Genomic DNA, 16,682 nt, shown 5'->3' with positions numbered 1-16,682 from the left:
TGGCCAAAAAATTGTTCCACCTAGGAATCGAACCCGGGTTCTTCCGAAATTTGTCCTTTTTGGTGAAGCTCATTAATCACTTGAGCCCGATGACTTGGTTTGTGTAAAACATTTTTCTTTATTACCGTGATATATATAAATACAAAATTTCAACTATTGGTTAACAGTGAAATCTTCATCAAAAAATTTGTATGACACACAAGGTAAGTTCTTCTCACTAAATTAAGTTTTGTCCTTATACAAAAACTAGGAATCGAACCTCTAATTATCTACTAAGGGCTTCAAAATTATTGGTAGTGTAAAACATTTTTTTCGCTAACAAATTAGAACAATTAATCTCTTTTACCTGTGTGGGGAAACTGCATGGACCAACAATATAATTAATATCCATATTGTACCTTTTTGCATGGTCAATATTTAACCTTAAACAACAGTAGTGAAAATTGGAATTGAACAACTTTGCATAGAAAACCATTAACTGCTCTAATGTATTATGCCAATCTAGCTAGCAACAAGACTGGTTCACAACCAAAGCTATGTTTGGCTGTGTGGTTTTTTGTAGATAAATATTTCAGAAATGTGGTCCATTGTGTAGCCCCAAGGATCAAGTATGGCTAGACAGGTACCAATTCTAAGAATATGTTAGGACCATTAGCATTTCTAAAACGTTGAATTAATTAGACAATGGAAAATACTAAACAATCTTCGGGGCACTAGTTAAGGATACTAATAAACAGTAACAGAGTTAGAAAATTTATAAAGTCTAAGCAAAATCTCAGTTTTACATAAAAAAATCTCAGTTTTGAACAAAAAAAACTCAGTTTTGCAACTAATTCTTAAAAATCTCAGTTTTACTCTAAATCAACCCTAAAATACCAATTTTTTCACCAGAGTCTGGACAAGTGTCCGGACTGACCGGGCGGTGGATCTATCACTGCTAATAAAGAATTTATGCTTTTTTTTTACAATTAAAATTTGTGCATTTAATACTTTTAAAATATAAAAAAAATTTATCTTTTCAACATTATAACTTTATTATTAATTTCTTTTTTTTAATATACTGCCTAAAATCACTGTTTAGCATGAATATTAGAGAATAAGCAAATTTAAATGGAATGCTCTAAAAGTTATATATCATTATTTATGCAAATGCTTTTGGTCCCATGTTTGTCACTTCTAAGAGACAGCACCACATGTTATTAATATTAAATATTAATTGAATGAGTTATTAGATTTCACTTATATGAAAAAGCTGGCATCAATTAGTAGAGAGTTAATGAGGTTGAAAATGAAAAGAAGATGAGAACAAAAAAAACAAGTGCTTGTCAATTTATTTATTTTTTGGAAAAAGCCAAAAAAAATTTATATTAAAATGAACAAAGAGACCTGGCATGAGGAATGCTAGACATAAGAACAGAACTACCAAATTTGTCTCAAAGTTCTTGTCAATTTGTTTTAACAAGTTATTTCACATATAATGAATTTCTGAACAAAATAAGTATATTCCTCCTAGGCCTCTCCTGTTTTATATTTTCTACTATCATCACTTATTTGTTTTTGAAATGTTTTAAATAGCGAAAGAAAAAAACACTTTCTTAGAAAAGTGTTAATCGAATATTAATGCATATAAAGTCTCAGCATAAAAATAATTGAGTGATGTAGCTTAAGTTGTTAATGTATTCTTATAGAATGAATTGTTCGAAAAACTTGAGTTCGTTCGGTTCTTAAAAAGAATAACCCTCATAAATCGGAGGGTTAAAAAGAAATTGAGCTCAATGAGTTAATGAGTTCCTTCTAAGACAAACCTTTTGGAGACTTCGAATTCAATTTTTAATGTAAATAATCTTTTGTCAGACTTTACTTACCTTGTAGCCGAACTATAAATCATCCAAATTTCCTTCTCTAGAGAGAATCAGAGGATTTATAAAACAAAAAAAATTACATGATCAATTAAAAAAAAAAAAATTCTTCAGAACTAATGATTATCCAAAACGCTTAGCAATGTACAATTCAAGCAATCAACCCCTTTTCATGTGCACTTATTAATTGGTACAATATTTTTTTATAGCTTTTTTTTTATCAACAATATTTTTTTATAGCTTAATTAGTACAATATTTTATTTTTTTATAGCTTAATTAGTACTACAATATTATTAGTACTAATTGTGTTATAATAAGAATTTTATGGTCTATAAGGTATAATGGTGGTCCTATATAAAATACTAACTAGTGAATTTATTTAGATCCATGACATGAGCTCCCCACAATATTGTACCTACAACTACAAGGTACACTATTGTCTACACCTTGTTATTTGATGGCTTAAAAGCTCACCAAAATTGTCCACATTCAATATATAATTACTTTCCTTTTGGTAAAAAAAATAAATTACTTTCCTTTGAAAATAAAAATTACTTTAAACTTTTAATTTCTTTGGTATATGGTATATGTGTCCAGTCAAAGTAAATTCATTAAAATATGTTGCCAAAGTATATATATCAACAAGGTTATTTGTATAAATATCATAAATTTACGGCTGATAGTTTATACTTAAATTTTCTAATGAGGTTGGTAAATTTTTAATATTACATTTCATTTTTCATTTTTTTTTGAAGAAGCTAAATTAGCCCACCCAAATTGGTGTCAGAGAGAATCGAACCTCAGACCTCAAGAGGAGCACACTCCCAGGTCCCAAAACTTTTTTTTTTTATTATAATTAATTCAAATCTCAATCATGCATTTTACATCCAATATTTCTACCAATTGAGTTATGTTCACGGGAACAATTAGGTCGATAGTTTTTCAGGTTTTGTCTCATAACTATTTTTTTTAATCAAACTAATATATAAATGGTACTGAATTTTTTATATATAAATTAATGGCTTCATTTTTATTTTTTAACTAAAATAAATTGGTACTAAATTATTATGTATTTTGATTTTTTAGCATCAATAGATTAATGTTAATTACCTGCTCTGGCCTGTATGATTTTGAAACTTATGGACAACTGAATTCTTTGTCAGAATCACAACCAGGCAAGAATAAATATCATGTGCTACTGGATTGCTTATCATAGCAAAATACCATATAAAGTATTTAGTCAATAAAATGCAGATATATGATCAAATAGAAAAATTAGCCTCCTTCAAAAAAAAAAAAAAAAAAAGAAAAATTAGCCAGTTGTGACTTGTGACCTCTTTTAATATATTGTCCTTAATTATATGGTACCGCTATAATGGTTGGACAGAGTGGAAATTATTAAACAAAAAATGGGACAATGTATTCATGGTGTGTAGGGTATAATTTATCTTTTTAAAGAGAGTGTAGGGGTATAATAATTAAGTGCATTGAAATGTAAATAGGAAATTGTTTGTATTACTTACTAGTGAAGTAATAAAAATATTTGTCCATAAATCATAACTTAACCGATAGAAATATTAATTGCTAGGACGGACGTTATGATTGGAGTTCAAACTCCGATTCCTCCATTTTACGTGTATGAGTTTTCAATGACTTTAAGTTTCATTGATATTTTTAGACTGAGATAAATATAAATTTGTTTGTAAATATTTTTTGAGCTAGATGATTTTTTTTTTTACTTTAAATTGTAGCATCATTTTCTCCTCCTAAATTGTTGTTATAAAAAAAATGAATAATTACACATTATGACAATCCACTAGTTTGCTTTAGGTCTTACTCACATTTGAATGGCCAGGAGCCCACTTGTTAGATTTATCCACTATTTTGAGCCTGCCTTATTTTATATATATCTGATCTCTAATATAATCTTTAATATAAAATAATACATAAATAAAATCACTTGTAAAATGGTTATTTACTAAAATTTATTGAAAGTTATTTACTTTTCATCTAATCACAATAGGTGTCTTAACCAACAAAACAATAGGAGCGAAAACAAGAGAATCAATTGATTGAAATATCCCTAACTCCTAATGCAACATTCTATATTTGAGAAATACTTGGATAGACACAAACCCAAGAAAAAAGTATTTAAACATACACTCAAAAATGATAAAAAGTTAAAACAAAATTTTAATTGTCACATTATTCAATCATTTTTCATTTAAATTTTTTTGCACATGTATATACCTAAGTAATTTTTTTTAGTTTGTGTCCAAGTAAGAATACATCACTATATTTACACTTTAACTTAATAAGTCAAACTACCTAGTGCTTACATTTTTTCCAATAAAAAATTTGTTTAATAGGTTTGAAGTGAAATTATTATATTTGCAAAAGAGACTAGTTGCAAAAGAGTACTCCATCATCCACCACCAGCATGGAAATGTCAAAATCATTTTATTATTGCTAAATTTTCCCTAAAGAAAAGGATGTCAATGGTGATCGATTGTTGAAGCAAAAATTTCAAAAGGGACATACACGACCCACATGGAAAAAAGTTGAAGAGTCACGAGGTACCTTACTTTTTTTTTTATCATAGAGAATTAAAACTTAGTATAAGCAATATTGCATCTACATTCAAATCTCAAACTAAGTTAAGAAGCTTTTACCACATTAGATTAGTATATGATTGGCACGTGATGTTTCCTAAGTTTCACACCAAGCAACTATCATGTGCTTAGCAACTTAATTAATTACTTTTTAAAATCAAAGATATGACGCACAAGAATGAAGACCAAATAACTAAAAAATTTAAGCATATTCCACGATCATATGTCACTTAAAATCGAATTCATTATCTATTTTAATTTAGACCATAGAAAAACACTTTCAATTTCTCTCCACTAATCCAAGTAGATAAGTGTTTAGATTTGAAGTGAATTAATAATGACATCAAAGGTTCACTCCCTTTACTCAACCTTAGTCTTTCCATTTATGGTGAGCTTCATTAAAAACTTCACCTTGTTTACATGCTCCTCCGAGAAACTTACCTTTTATTTGATCACATATGAGACACATAAAATATATAAGATGAATTTTCTTCTTCCAACATAGTTTTCTCTATACGTAAGTCAACAGTCTAACATCTAACATTCTGTAGAGGTTAACAAAATTTTCTCCACACGTACGTTTCACTTAGATCAAGTGACCTAATGAAATATTATTGAGTTAGCAAATACTACTCAAAAAAGATGCTTTCACTTTCATTACATGATTCCAATAATTGAACTGGTGTATAATATCTTAAGACTAAGGAGAATACTTGAAAAGGAAAATTAACAACGAAAGTTGCTTACTGTCAAAAAAAAAAAAAACAACGAAAGTTGCTAAAATGGAGATTTGTGGTCCTAACCAAACTATCACTAGCATACGCAAAAACTTTTGAATTATGCTATATTTTTCAATTTAATATAAAAAATATGAGTAGAAAGTGGGCATCAATTGAATTTTAATATAAAAAATATGAGAAGAAAGTGGGCATCAACAGGAGCTATCACGTGTACTAAGAATTATTGACAATATTAAAATTAATATAATGCAAAACATTTGAATTATTAAAAAATAATATGAAATTTTATTTTTTGACAATAATATGATGAATGATTGTTAAATTCAGAAGTAGGAACTAGGAACTGTATAAATTGACAGGCCAGTGGGACCAAACTGCACACATTGTCACATGCTCCCATCTATATTAAATAAATAAAAGAGTTGAGTAAGGAAAAAAATCTATTAAATAAGAGTTCCAATATTGTTGGCTAAAGATAAGATATAATGATTTTGTTTCACTTTTTTTTACTTCTATTTTGTCATCAAGATATTGCTTGCAGAGCAAGGGTCCTGTTTCCATACAATGAAAATTTTCTTTTTTATCAAGTAGTCTAGTGACTAGAAAATTTACCTTAAAGGTGAATAAATGGAGTGTCTCAGGTTTAAAATTGGGCTCCTGCACATATAGTGCGATGTTCCTACCAACTGAGCTAAGCTCACGGGGATCCATACAATAAAAATTTTAATTTATTAATTTTTTGCAATATGGTGAACCAATATTTGAATTGGAATATTGAAAAATATATCAATATTTAAAATTATCAATTATAATGCCCCAATTAAAATGCTTAGAATATTTAGTCAGACATACATAATCATATTGGGATACATTAAATTATAGAATAAAATTGTTTGAATTAATATTTAAGTATTTTCATTCAAACATTAGGATACAAGGTGTGCGCAGTGATTTAATACAACACATCAGAAATTTTTTTTAAAGAAAATCTAAACAAATAAATACAATACAAGAAGAAACTAATAACAGAACCCTAAGAAAACTGTCTGAGCTCAGCTCCTGTCATTAGCCTCTTCTTACCTCTGTCTTGCACAATCTGTTTATCTGAAAAAACATAAAAGGAGTGAGTTGATACATCTAAGTCTCAATGAGCTCCAACTACACTTAAGGTGTTAGTTGATCATTTCACATACATATATAATATATTTTCATGTTCATACATAATTTCAACAATATTAATAATGGTGTATTATACAAATTATCTGAGTTGATTTTACGGAATGACTGAGGTGAGCAGTCTCAATACATAACATGGCTAAATTCCATATCATATGAGACCTAGAGCGCGATCATAGACTAATTGTGGGAAACTAATTACATTCCCATGTATAACCATCTCCATAGTTACACATAACGTTATTATATGCTTAAAAATTTCCAAGTCTTGGCCACTTAAATCATCTAATTATGGTGTAACAAAATGCTAAATTCACAATCAGAAGTTGCAAGTATTTTACTAAAATTCTTTGGTGATTATTTGGGACTTAAAACGAGTGTTGATTCAATCGAATAAGTCTCCTCTCATGATCCATTATGATTCACTCTGACAATAGAGCGAGAGAGATTCCTGTGAGTTAAAGTCTTGCATTGGATAAAAGAGTTGAGGTTGAACAATATATAATTGAGAAGACGATCATAAACTCAATCAATGCTTTAAAGTTTTGAATGAAAAAGGAATATCACACTTGTATAGTTGTTAATTCCAATGTCTTCAACCTCATGCCCCAACACGACTAACCGGCCCATTGTCTTGCATGACTCATATGGCGTGTCAAGTGAGTTCTATCAAATTTACAGTTCAATAACTAGGGGATTGAACTGATCTACCCATTTATGTAAGATAATTAGAATGTGAACATTGAAGAACATGTTCTATAAATGCAAAGGACTATAATGTAATTGATTAATTCGTTGTAACGTAACGTGAATGATTGCTATGTACGTGCATGTGTATATTATGGATACGTTGCATAAAGTGCTGAAATCATTTTAGGAGGAAAATAGAATAGTGATGGGGTATGGGCAACCAAAGTACTAAACATAGGTAATGTACATGTAAAGTAGTCAGAAGAGTAGAACTAATGATTTTGTAAGGTACAATGGCATGCTCAAAAGTCATAAGTGATTAAGTGTATGATAGAAAATGGAAAATTGAAACTTAGAAAGAAGTTTATTCACTTTATAATTTCTCAAATCTGACTGGCGCAAATGAAAGAGGCAAACGAAAGAAAGTCTTCTTAGCATAACCTAACAATTCTATGCATTTTTGTGATCCAATCCAATGTATCTCTTCTTTGAAAATGAGTAGGGTCCATTCCATTAGGACACTTTCTAAAAATCTTACTCAATTATTTCATCGGAACCGTGGTATTAATTAATTAGAGCCGTCAAAACGGGCGGCCAGGCAAAATTCGGGCCAGCTTGGTTGGGCTTCGGGCTTCATCGGACCGGGCTAAAAAACCCGGATAAAAAATGGGCTACCAAAATTAGTGCCCGAGCCCGGCCCGGTACGGGTTGTCGGGCTTTCGGGCCGTTCGGTTTATTTTTTTATTTTGTATTTTACATTTAGTGCTCAAACTCAACATTATAAATATGATTTATAATTTTCGCGCGTCCTATTTTTACTCATATATATATATATATATATATATATATATATATATATATATATATATATATATATATATATATATATATATATAATAATTCTCGCGCGCCGTATTTTTACTCATCTGCTATCTACGAGTTTCTCGCGCGCCCTATTTTTACTAATCCGCTACCTATGAGTTTTTCGCGCCCTATATTTTTACTCTTCCGCTACTTACGAGTTTCTTGCGCGTCATATTTTTACTCATCCGCTACCTACGACTTTCTCGCGCACCCTATTTTTAATCATCCGCTACTTACGAGTTTCTCGCGCGACCTATTTTAACTTATCCACTACCTACGAGTTTCTCGGGTGCCTTATTTTTATAATTTATATTACGAACTAAGTTCAAATCATCCAAAACAAATTATTTATATATTTATTTTTAATTTTAATTTTTCGGGATTGCAGGCCGCCCATGGCCCATTCGGGCTAGCCCATATTTTAATCGGGCTTTATCGGGCCGGGCTAAAAGCCCGAAAATAATTCGGGCTAGGATTTTCAACGCCCGAGCCCAGAAAAAAAATCGGGCTTGGCGGGCCGGCCCATTCGGGGCTAGCCCATTTTGATAGCTCTAGTATTAATAACGAGTTCGATTGGGATTTTGGAAGATAAAAATTTTTTTATAAAAAAAAATAATTTCTTTAAGAATTGAACTTATCAAATATTTCATCAATTTTTATATATGTACATCTTTATAGTCTATAATAAGTATATATTTGATTATAAGAGGAGAGGAGGATGTATTATTTAAACTTTCGAGTAAGTTTGGATAGATAAGTGATTTTTTTTTTTTGAACAAGATAGATAAGTGATTCTAATCTTCTTCTTTCTGCACCATTCATACATTTAATATTGACTTCTTCTTTTTGCGCTCTCTAAACGTTTGTATTTGCTTTCGAAAATTTTAAAAATACCTCTCTTGCTACTTAAGTAGCGAATTGAGGGGGATACAAGTCAGAATTAAGTTTTTACCTTAACTCGTTTTACTTAGGTAAACTTGACTCGTAAAATCGTATGAGTTTATCAAAAGTATAATAATATTATAATTATTATATACATATTAAAAATATACTAATATAATATTATAAAAATGTTAATATTTTAAAATATTAGCTGGATTATAAAGGCTTTGTTTGGTAAAAAATAAGCTATAAGTTAGTTGATAGTTGATAAGCTAGCTTATAGTTGAAAAGCTAGTTGATAGCTGATAGCTTATAACAGAAAAACTAGTAGAATAAAATTAAAGTGTTTGCCGAATTTAGTTGTTGCAAGTACAAAAAACATAAAAGTACATGGTTAATCAGTAGTTATTATAATTTTAAAAAAATAACAAGAATAATAAATGAAAATAATAAGGGTAAATACATAATAAAATGTAAAACACTATAAACTCATATGCTACTTGAAATATCATCTCAAAAAACGCTATAAACTAATTATATAAGCTTGTTACAAAACACATCCATTTTTTTTCTTCAAACAAGCTTATAAGCTAGTTCAATAAGCTATAAACTAGCTTATTGGACTTACCAAATACACCCAAAGTCAAAATATTTTACTTACTCGTAGACCGGGGGGCGCGAAAAGAAGAAGTCTTTAATATTTTGCTTACTTGTAGACTCCTTTTTAAATTGGGCTTTATTAATTTCCCTTTCTTTGGACTATTTTCCCCACACCCCTTACAATTCGCTGCACCCTCTATCTCTATCTGATGTTTGCTTTTTGCACTCTCCATTTGGAACTACCAGTAGGATACTCTTCACAAAGCTAGCATAATGCACTTTGTTTTTTTTTTAATCCAATTCTATCTCTTGCTTGCAATTAAGGCAAAGTGACCCGGAAAAACTTTTTCCCTGCCTAAAGAGCCAAACAGTCACACTCACTCACATACGTGACAGCCACAATAGACCATGGTCCATCCATGGACATAGGTGTAGGTCCTAAATGCCAGCTCAGCTGATCGAGCCTCCAAAATATTAATCTTTATTTTAAAATTTAGGATAAAATAGACAAAATTCAAGTGGTTAAAAGACTAAATTAAAAGACTAATATTTCGGAAAAAGTTTATTTCTGAATGGCACAATTCTTATTCAAATTTTATTTACCTTTCGATCTTACGAGAGCCTTTTTCGTAGTAATCGGAGAGTTAAGGCAATATAATATAATAATAGTATTCATGTTTAACAAATACAAATTTTATAAAATATACTGTTTGATTAAAATTTTATATCATATAGATAATTTATATTAAATTATTAGCCCACTGAAATTGACAGCAGAAAGAACCGAACCTGAGAGCTTAAGGTCATACCATGAAGCCAACCCAAATAGATTAATCGATTGATATGTTATTGAACCCGATAAAAATTAACTTTTAATAATTGATATTAAGAAAAGTGGTTGTCTATTATATTTTCAAAAATAATTGGCTCGTTAGTGAATATATATACTTTTAAGATAACTGTTGCATAGTGTGGTTCACTTCTCAAGTCACCGACTTCGTTGCTCAAGGAAGGTACAGAAAGCTTTAGATCTCATTTTCTTTACTGGTTTCAATCTTAGATCTACACTATGAGCTACTTAATTACACTTGTGTGTTTTCATTGTTTATGTTTCATTTGTTGTTTCCTACTGTTTCATGATATTGTCTCTAATTAACTCATGATGTTTCTTTTTTGTCTGTTTTACTTCAATTCCTGTTTGGATATTAATTTTTGTTATTTTTAGCTTCTTTTTTTTTTTCAGATTATATTTGTTAATGTTTTATTTAGTTTAGAGTGACGATTTGAAATGGGTGGTGATGGAGTTTTGAGTTGAGTTTTTTTCAAATGGATTTTAGGATTACTGTTGCTGCATGCTGTTTTGTTAGTGTTTTTTAAGCTTAAGTTATCTAAAAGAGTACCAGTGTTCGAATCCTGGCTAGAATTATCCTTGGTTAGACTTTACTTACCTGACAATTGAAATCAAAATCTGTATTACCAAGACCCTTTTTCCGAGAAACCGGAGGATTATGCCAAAAATATTTAGATTTCCTAAAGTTGGCTTCTTTAGCTTAAATTTGTTGATGGAGTTAAACTTTAGGTGTAGGTCCTAAATGCCAGCTCAGCTGATCGAGCCTCCAAAATATTAATCTTTATTTTAAAATTTAGGATAAAATAGACAAAATTCAAGTGGTTAAAAAGACTAAACTAAAACACGAATATTTCGGAAAAGGTTTATTTTTGAATATAGCATAATTCTTATTCAAACTTTATTTACCTTTCGACCTTACGAGAGTCATTTCCGTAGTAATCGGAGGGTTAAGGCAATATAACATAGTAATAGTATATCTTAATAACAGTTTAACGGGAATGGATTCTCTCAAGTGTAATTTACACTTGAGATAATAAAGTGTGATTTGTTACCAATGATCAAGAGAGAGAAACATATAAAAATTTAGAGAAAATAAATTTAGATGGTTAGATTACACTTTATTCTCTCAAGTGTAAATCACACTTGAGAGAATCCATTCCCCGGTTTAACAAATACAAATTTTACAAAATGCACCGTTTGATTAAAATTTTATATCATATAGATAATTTATATTAAATTTTATAAAAATTTAAAATCACAATAATTTAATTTTTTTTTTTTGAAAAAGCTAAATTAGCTCACTGAAATTGGTAGCAGAAAGAACCGAACCTGAGACCTTAAGGCCAATACCACCAAACCAACCCAAATGGATTAATTGTTTGATATGTTATTGAATGTGATCAAAATTTACCATTAATAATTGAGGTAAATTCTAATACGGATAACTTCATCAAGTGGTCCATGGTGGACTGTCATGAATAACATTATAACGAATACGAATTTTACAAAATCCACCGTTGGATTGAAAGTTTATATCATATAAATCATCCATAGAAAAATTGAAAATTATTTGATATGTTATTGAGACACATCAATATTAACGGTTTATTAAATAACGTAAATTTTGATGGGTCTTAATAACATATTAAATGATTTTCAAAAAATTTTAAAAAATTTATGGATGATCTATAAGATATAAACTTTCAATCAAACAATAAATTTTATAAAATTCATATTCGATAAATCACTTGTCCATGGTGGACCACTTGTAAAGATGGTCGGCTTAGCATTAGCCTAATAATTGATATTAAGAAAGATCCGTTGACACCAACTAGTTTGACACCAAATGTTACACCTCTCAATAACGTTTTAACCGATATAAATTTTATAAAATCCACCGTTGGATTGAAAGTTTACATCATATAGATCATTTGTGTAAAATTTCAAATAAATCCAAAATCATTTGATATGTTATTGAGATACATCAAAATTAACGGTTTTTGTATTTTTTTAAATGCCGTTAATCTTTATGTGTCTCAATAGCATATCAAATGATTTTGGATTTGTCTGAAATTTTACACAAATGATCTATATGATGTAAACTTTCAATCCAACGGTGGATTTTATAAAATTTATATCGGTTAAAACGTTATTGAGAGGTGTAACATTTGGTGTCAAACTAGTTGGTGTCAACGGATCCTGACTCATTAAGAAAAGTGATTGTCTATTATATTTTCAAAAATAATTGGCTCGTTAGTGAATATATATACTTTTAAGATAACTGTTGCATAGTGTGGTTCACTTCTCAAGTCACCGACTTCGTTGCTCAAGGAAGGTACAGAAAGCTTTAGATCTCATTTTCTTTACTGGTTTCAATCTTAGATCTACACTATGAGCTACTCAATTACACTTGTGTGTTTTCATTGTTTATGTTTCATTTGTTGTTTCCTACTGTTTCATGATATTGTCTCTAATTAACTCATGATGTTTCTTTTTTGTCTGTTTTACTTCAATTCCTGTTTGGATATTAATTTTTGTTATTTTTAGCTTTTTTTCTTTTTTCAGATTATATTTGTTAATGTTTTATTTAGTTTAGAGTGACGATTTGAAATGGGTGGTGATGGAGTTTTGAGTTGAGTTTTTTTCAAATGGATTTTAGGATTACTGTTGTTGCATGCTGTTTTGTTAGTGTTTTTTATGCTTAAGTTATCTAAAGTTATTGATCTAGAGTACCAGTGTTCGAATCCTGGCAAGGATTATCCTTGGTTAGACTTTACTTACCTGACAATTGAAATCGAAATCTGGATTACCAAGACCCTTTTTCCGAGAAACCGGAGGGTTATGCCAAAAATATTTAGATTTCCTAAAGTTGGCTTCTTTAGCTTAAATTTGTTGATGGAGTTAAACTTATTTAGCTGGTGATATTGTGCTTTTCACATGTTGAATATCTGCAGTGCTATACCGTAGGGAATTTGAACAAATTGCTGTTGTTCCATGATATGCTATTTAGCCTATGTTTGGTATCACGATGGATATGCCAGAATCACGGTGATCCACCGTGATTTCACAGAAGCTACACTTTCTAGCTTTTGAAAAATCACAGTGAGTCACAGTGATTCTATCATATCCACCGTGATACCAAACATAGGTTTAATATAAAATGTTGTCAAGTGCGCTATGGTAGTGCTATCGTACTGTTGTGTTACGGAACTTGAACAAGCTGCTATTTTCCGTGATTTGCGATTGACAATATTGACTTGAATATATTAAAGGAAAATGAAACAATTAGGAAGATAATAATATTCAAACATGACAACGACCTCTGTATACCCAAATCTATGCTTTGCAAATTCTCAGACTCCTCATTTCCATATTTGTTTCTTTCAAGTTTCTAGCTGCATGTTTCTGATTCAGATATGTATGTTATTTGTCAAATTTTCCTGGTTAAAGAATCTTCTAGTTTGATCAAAAAAGATGAACGGTGTATAAAATTTGAAAGTTTATAAAGGATTTTTGTTAGAGTAAGATAATTATATCTGGGGCATTACATAATAATCAACTTATTACTTTGAGCGTAACCATTTTGGACAGTTGTTGCATTATGTCGAGTTCTGACGGTTCTTGGTTGGTTCTGTTTGCTTCTTTTAAGGTTATCTTTTCGTCATTTCATGAATGCCATAGGTTAATTTTCTCATGAAAAAAATGGACGATGCTATGCTATGTAGGTTTTGCCACGCGAGCTTGAACTCGGCAGGAAATGGGTCGTGGAGTCAGCAGTGGTGGCGGTCAGAGTTCCTTGGGTTATCTCTTCGGTACTGGAGAGACTACCAACAACAATGTTCAACGTGCAAATAATCAAGGCGAACCTTTAAGTGGCGGCAGGCGTATGCAAAATGCTAGTGTTGCTTCACCAGCTGTTGCTGCTTCACCAACTAGTGTTGCTTCACCAGTTGGCGTTGCTTCACCAGCTAGGGTTGCTTCACCAATCGATAAGGACATTCCAGCTGGAATTCCTGGGTGTCTCAAGAACAATTACCATCGTGCCGATGGACAAAACTGTGGCAACTTCCTCACTGTATGTGTCCCTTTTCAACTTCCCAATTTCACTTGAATTATACTGCATAATTTGTTTCCTTGATATCTATGCTCTAAGTATCGCTGCCACTTAACTTAGCTTATGAAATAGTAGAAAGCTTCATCAGTGTTGTCAATCGCAAAATATAGCGATTTGTTCAAATAAAGACACAAATTGTATTTGAGTGTTAAAGTGAATTCAGTATAGAACCAAGTTGTTTGGTGCAGATGGTTAATGCGTTTCAGCTAAAGTCGAAGCATTTAGGTAGTACCCGAGTTTGATACCTGCTGAAATAATTCTTAGTCAAATTTTACTTAGCTTCCTGGCCAAACTTCATATTAGTTAGGGTCTCTCCCCCAGGAACCGGAGGGTTGAAACAAAAAAAAAAAGTGAATTTAGCATAGCCATTTGATGATGCAATGTAATTATAGTATTCAGCATTAATTAATGAAATAATAGTAACATGTGGAAAAAAAAGTAGTAAAACAACAATGGGAATGTCTTACTATACTACTCTTTTTTCTCGGTTTCACACAATAGAACTGGTTTGATGCTTTAGGAGTCAGATCGGATAATATTTTTATTTTTATTCACTTGTATTATCCTTGTTTATAGGCTTTTTTTTCCTAATGATACTAAGAGGAATTGTTCTTAATCATGGTTTCCTTTTTGGTGCAGGATCGACCATCAACCAAAGTCCATGCTGCCCCCGGTGGCGGATCATCCTTAGATTATCTCTTTGGCGGTCCCCCAAGTAGTAACTAATTCATCAGTGGGACTGTAAAGAATGCTTTTCATTCAAACCTACATTGTGTAAAGTAGCTGATTGTGTTATTGCTTTGTGTTTAAACCAATGAAGTTGTTTCTCTTGCAAGTTAACTTTTGACAGTGTTGGAGTGTCTTAATGGAACTAATCTGATTTATAGACCCTTTGTTCTGTGCTATTGTGTTGTATGAATTTTTATTGTATGTTTGAGCTTTATTGACTCAGAATTATTCTTTTATATTTATTTGTGTGTTAATAATACTCATAATGTTGCTTCTATTCTAATCATTTGCCATATTGCATGTTCTGTAGTATCAAATGAGGGAAAAAATTCATTTTCTTTGCAATTTGGGATGGCCAACAATTCCTTTGGTTAAGATATTAAATCATACTTTATTGTAGTTTTGAATTGTGTGTCAATCAAAATACTTATCCCTTTTTGGCCACAAGTCTTAGTTCAATTGATAAATGACGATGTTATTAGACCGGACCGGACACCTTCATCCAGGTTTGAATCCGAGATCTCGTAGTTGTGTGTGTGTTTCAGTAGTACATGGCACCACTTTGTCTAGGACAAAAAAAAAATTCTGCTTCTATGATAATTCATAATGTAAAGAATTTTTTTAATAGCATATTGCAATAATTATGGATAGCTACTAAGTGGTAAATTTGTTTACAAGTTTGATCGCTGAATGTTTCTCATTCTTCTCATTGGTTATGGTTGGTATTTGGTAAACACAGAAAAACGAACAACCAGAAGTTATAATATAAAAATTGAGACTTCGTTTGTTACAAATTAAAAAAAAAAGTGATTTTGATATTCAATAATTTAGAAATTATATAGAAGCTATTTTATGTTTATTTATCTTGATAAAAATTAATTTTTAGAAGCTAATTTTTTTTAGCTTTTAAAAATTACTTTTGCATTTGTTGTACCACTCATATAAATTATTGTCTATTAAAAAACTCAACTATGCAAGAATGAAAAACAAAGAATTGTTAACTTTTAGAGCTTGAAAGAATCGACGGAAGAATAGTTTTCACTTGTTATCTAAGAAGAAGAACGGCCGAAAGATGAAGACTAGTCTTTTGTAGAGGTAGAATAACACATAAAGATTATTAGAATTCTCCGTATTAAAATTTGGGTCAAGCTTTTTCCAAAAAAAAAAAAAAAATTTGGGTCAAGCTTTGGAAAAAAAAAAAAATTGGGTCATGCTAAACGATGCCTCTGGGACAGGATACTTTAAACGTAACAAAATAGGAAATAGTAAAAGATAAAATTAATGTTGGTAACACAACTTTTTATTAAATGCACAAGTTCCAAGACAAAATTTCCTTTTTAATATGCTTAACTATTGACACGGGGTACTGTTTAACATTTTCCTTAAAATTTATGTAAGGACATTTTTGTCTATTTTTTCAGAAGCTACTATAATATTAGCTTCTTTTTTTTTTTTGACTAAATAATATTAGCTTCTTATTTTCAGCATTTTTTATTTTATGATTATTTCCAAAAGTTGTAATAAACAAATTTAATATTCTTAAAAGTGATTATTTAAGAAAAAAC

The 16,682-nt window shown here is 30.4% G+C and overlaps 1 protein-coding gene across 2 annotated transcripts; it reads left to right on the top strand.

Moving 5' to 3' along the window:
- Positions 1-10,401: 10,401 nt before the first annotated feature.
- LOC123906989 (protein SPIRAL1-like 2) lies at positions 10,402-15,400 on the top strand. Of its 2 annotated transcripts, none has more exons than XM_045957040.1 (3): positions 10,402-10,437; positions 14,000-14,349; positions 15,028-15,400. In XM_045957040.1, exons 2-3 carry the CDS (start codon positions 14,032-14,034, stop codon positions 15,112-15,114), a joined length of 405 nt encoding a protein of 134 aa, XP_045812996.1. In that variant the 5' UTR covers positions 10,402-10,437; positions 14,000-14,031; the 3' UTR covers positions 15,115-15,400. The 2 variants fall into 2 exon arrangements, with proteins under 2 accessions (XP_045812996.1, XP_045812995.1); XM_045957039.1 differs by lacking the exon at positions 10,402-10,437 and adding an exon at positions 12,497-12,609.
- Positions 15,401-16,682: the final 1,282 nt, after the last annotated feature.

This window comes from Trifolium pratense, linkage group LG2, assembly GCF_020283565.1.
Source record: "Trifolium pratense cultivar HEN17-A07 linkage group LG2, ARS_RC_1.1, whole genome shotgun sequence".
Lineage (NCBI taxonomy): Eukaryota > Viridiplantae > Streptophyta > Magnoliopsida > Fabales > Fabaceae > Trifolium > Trifolium pratense.
The sequence above is the reverse complement of the archived record's forward strand: the minus strand, read 5'-3'. Positions and strand labels throughout refer to the sequence as shown.

Coding starts and splice junctions, on each gene's coding strand:
- LOC123906989 (XM_045957040.1), top strand. CDS start 14,032: ATGGGTCGTGGAGTCAGCAGTGGTGGCGGTCAGAGTTCCTTGGGTTAT. Junction 14,350..15,027: donor ACTGTGGCAACTTCCTCACT/GTATGTGTCCCT, acceptor TTTTTGGTGCAG/GATCGACCATCAACCAAAGT.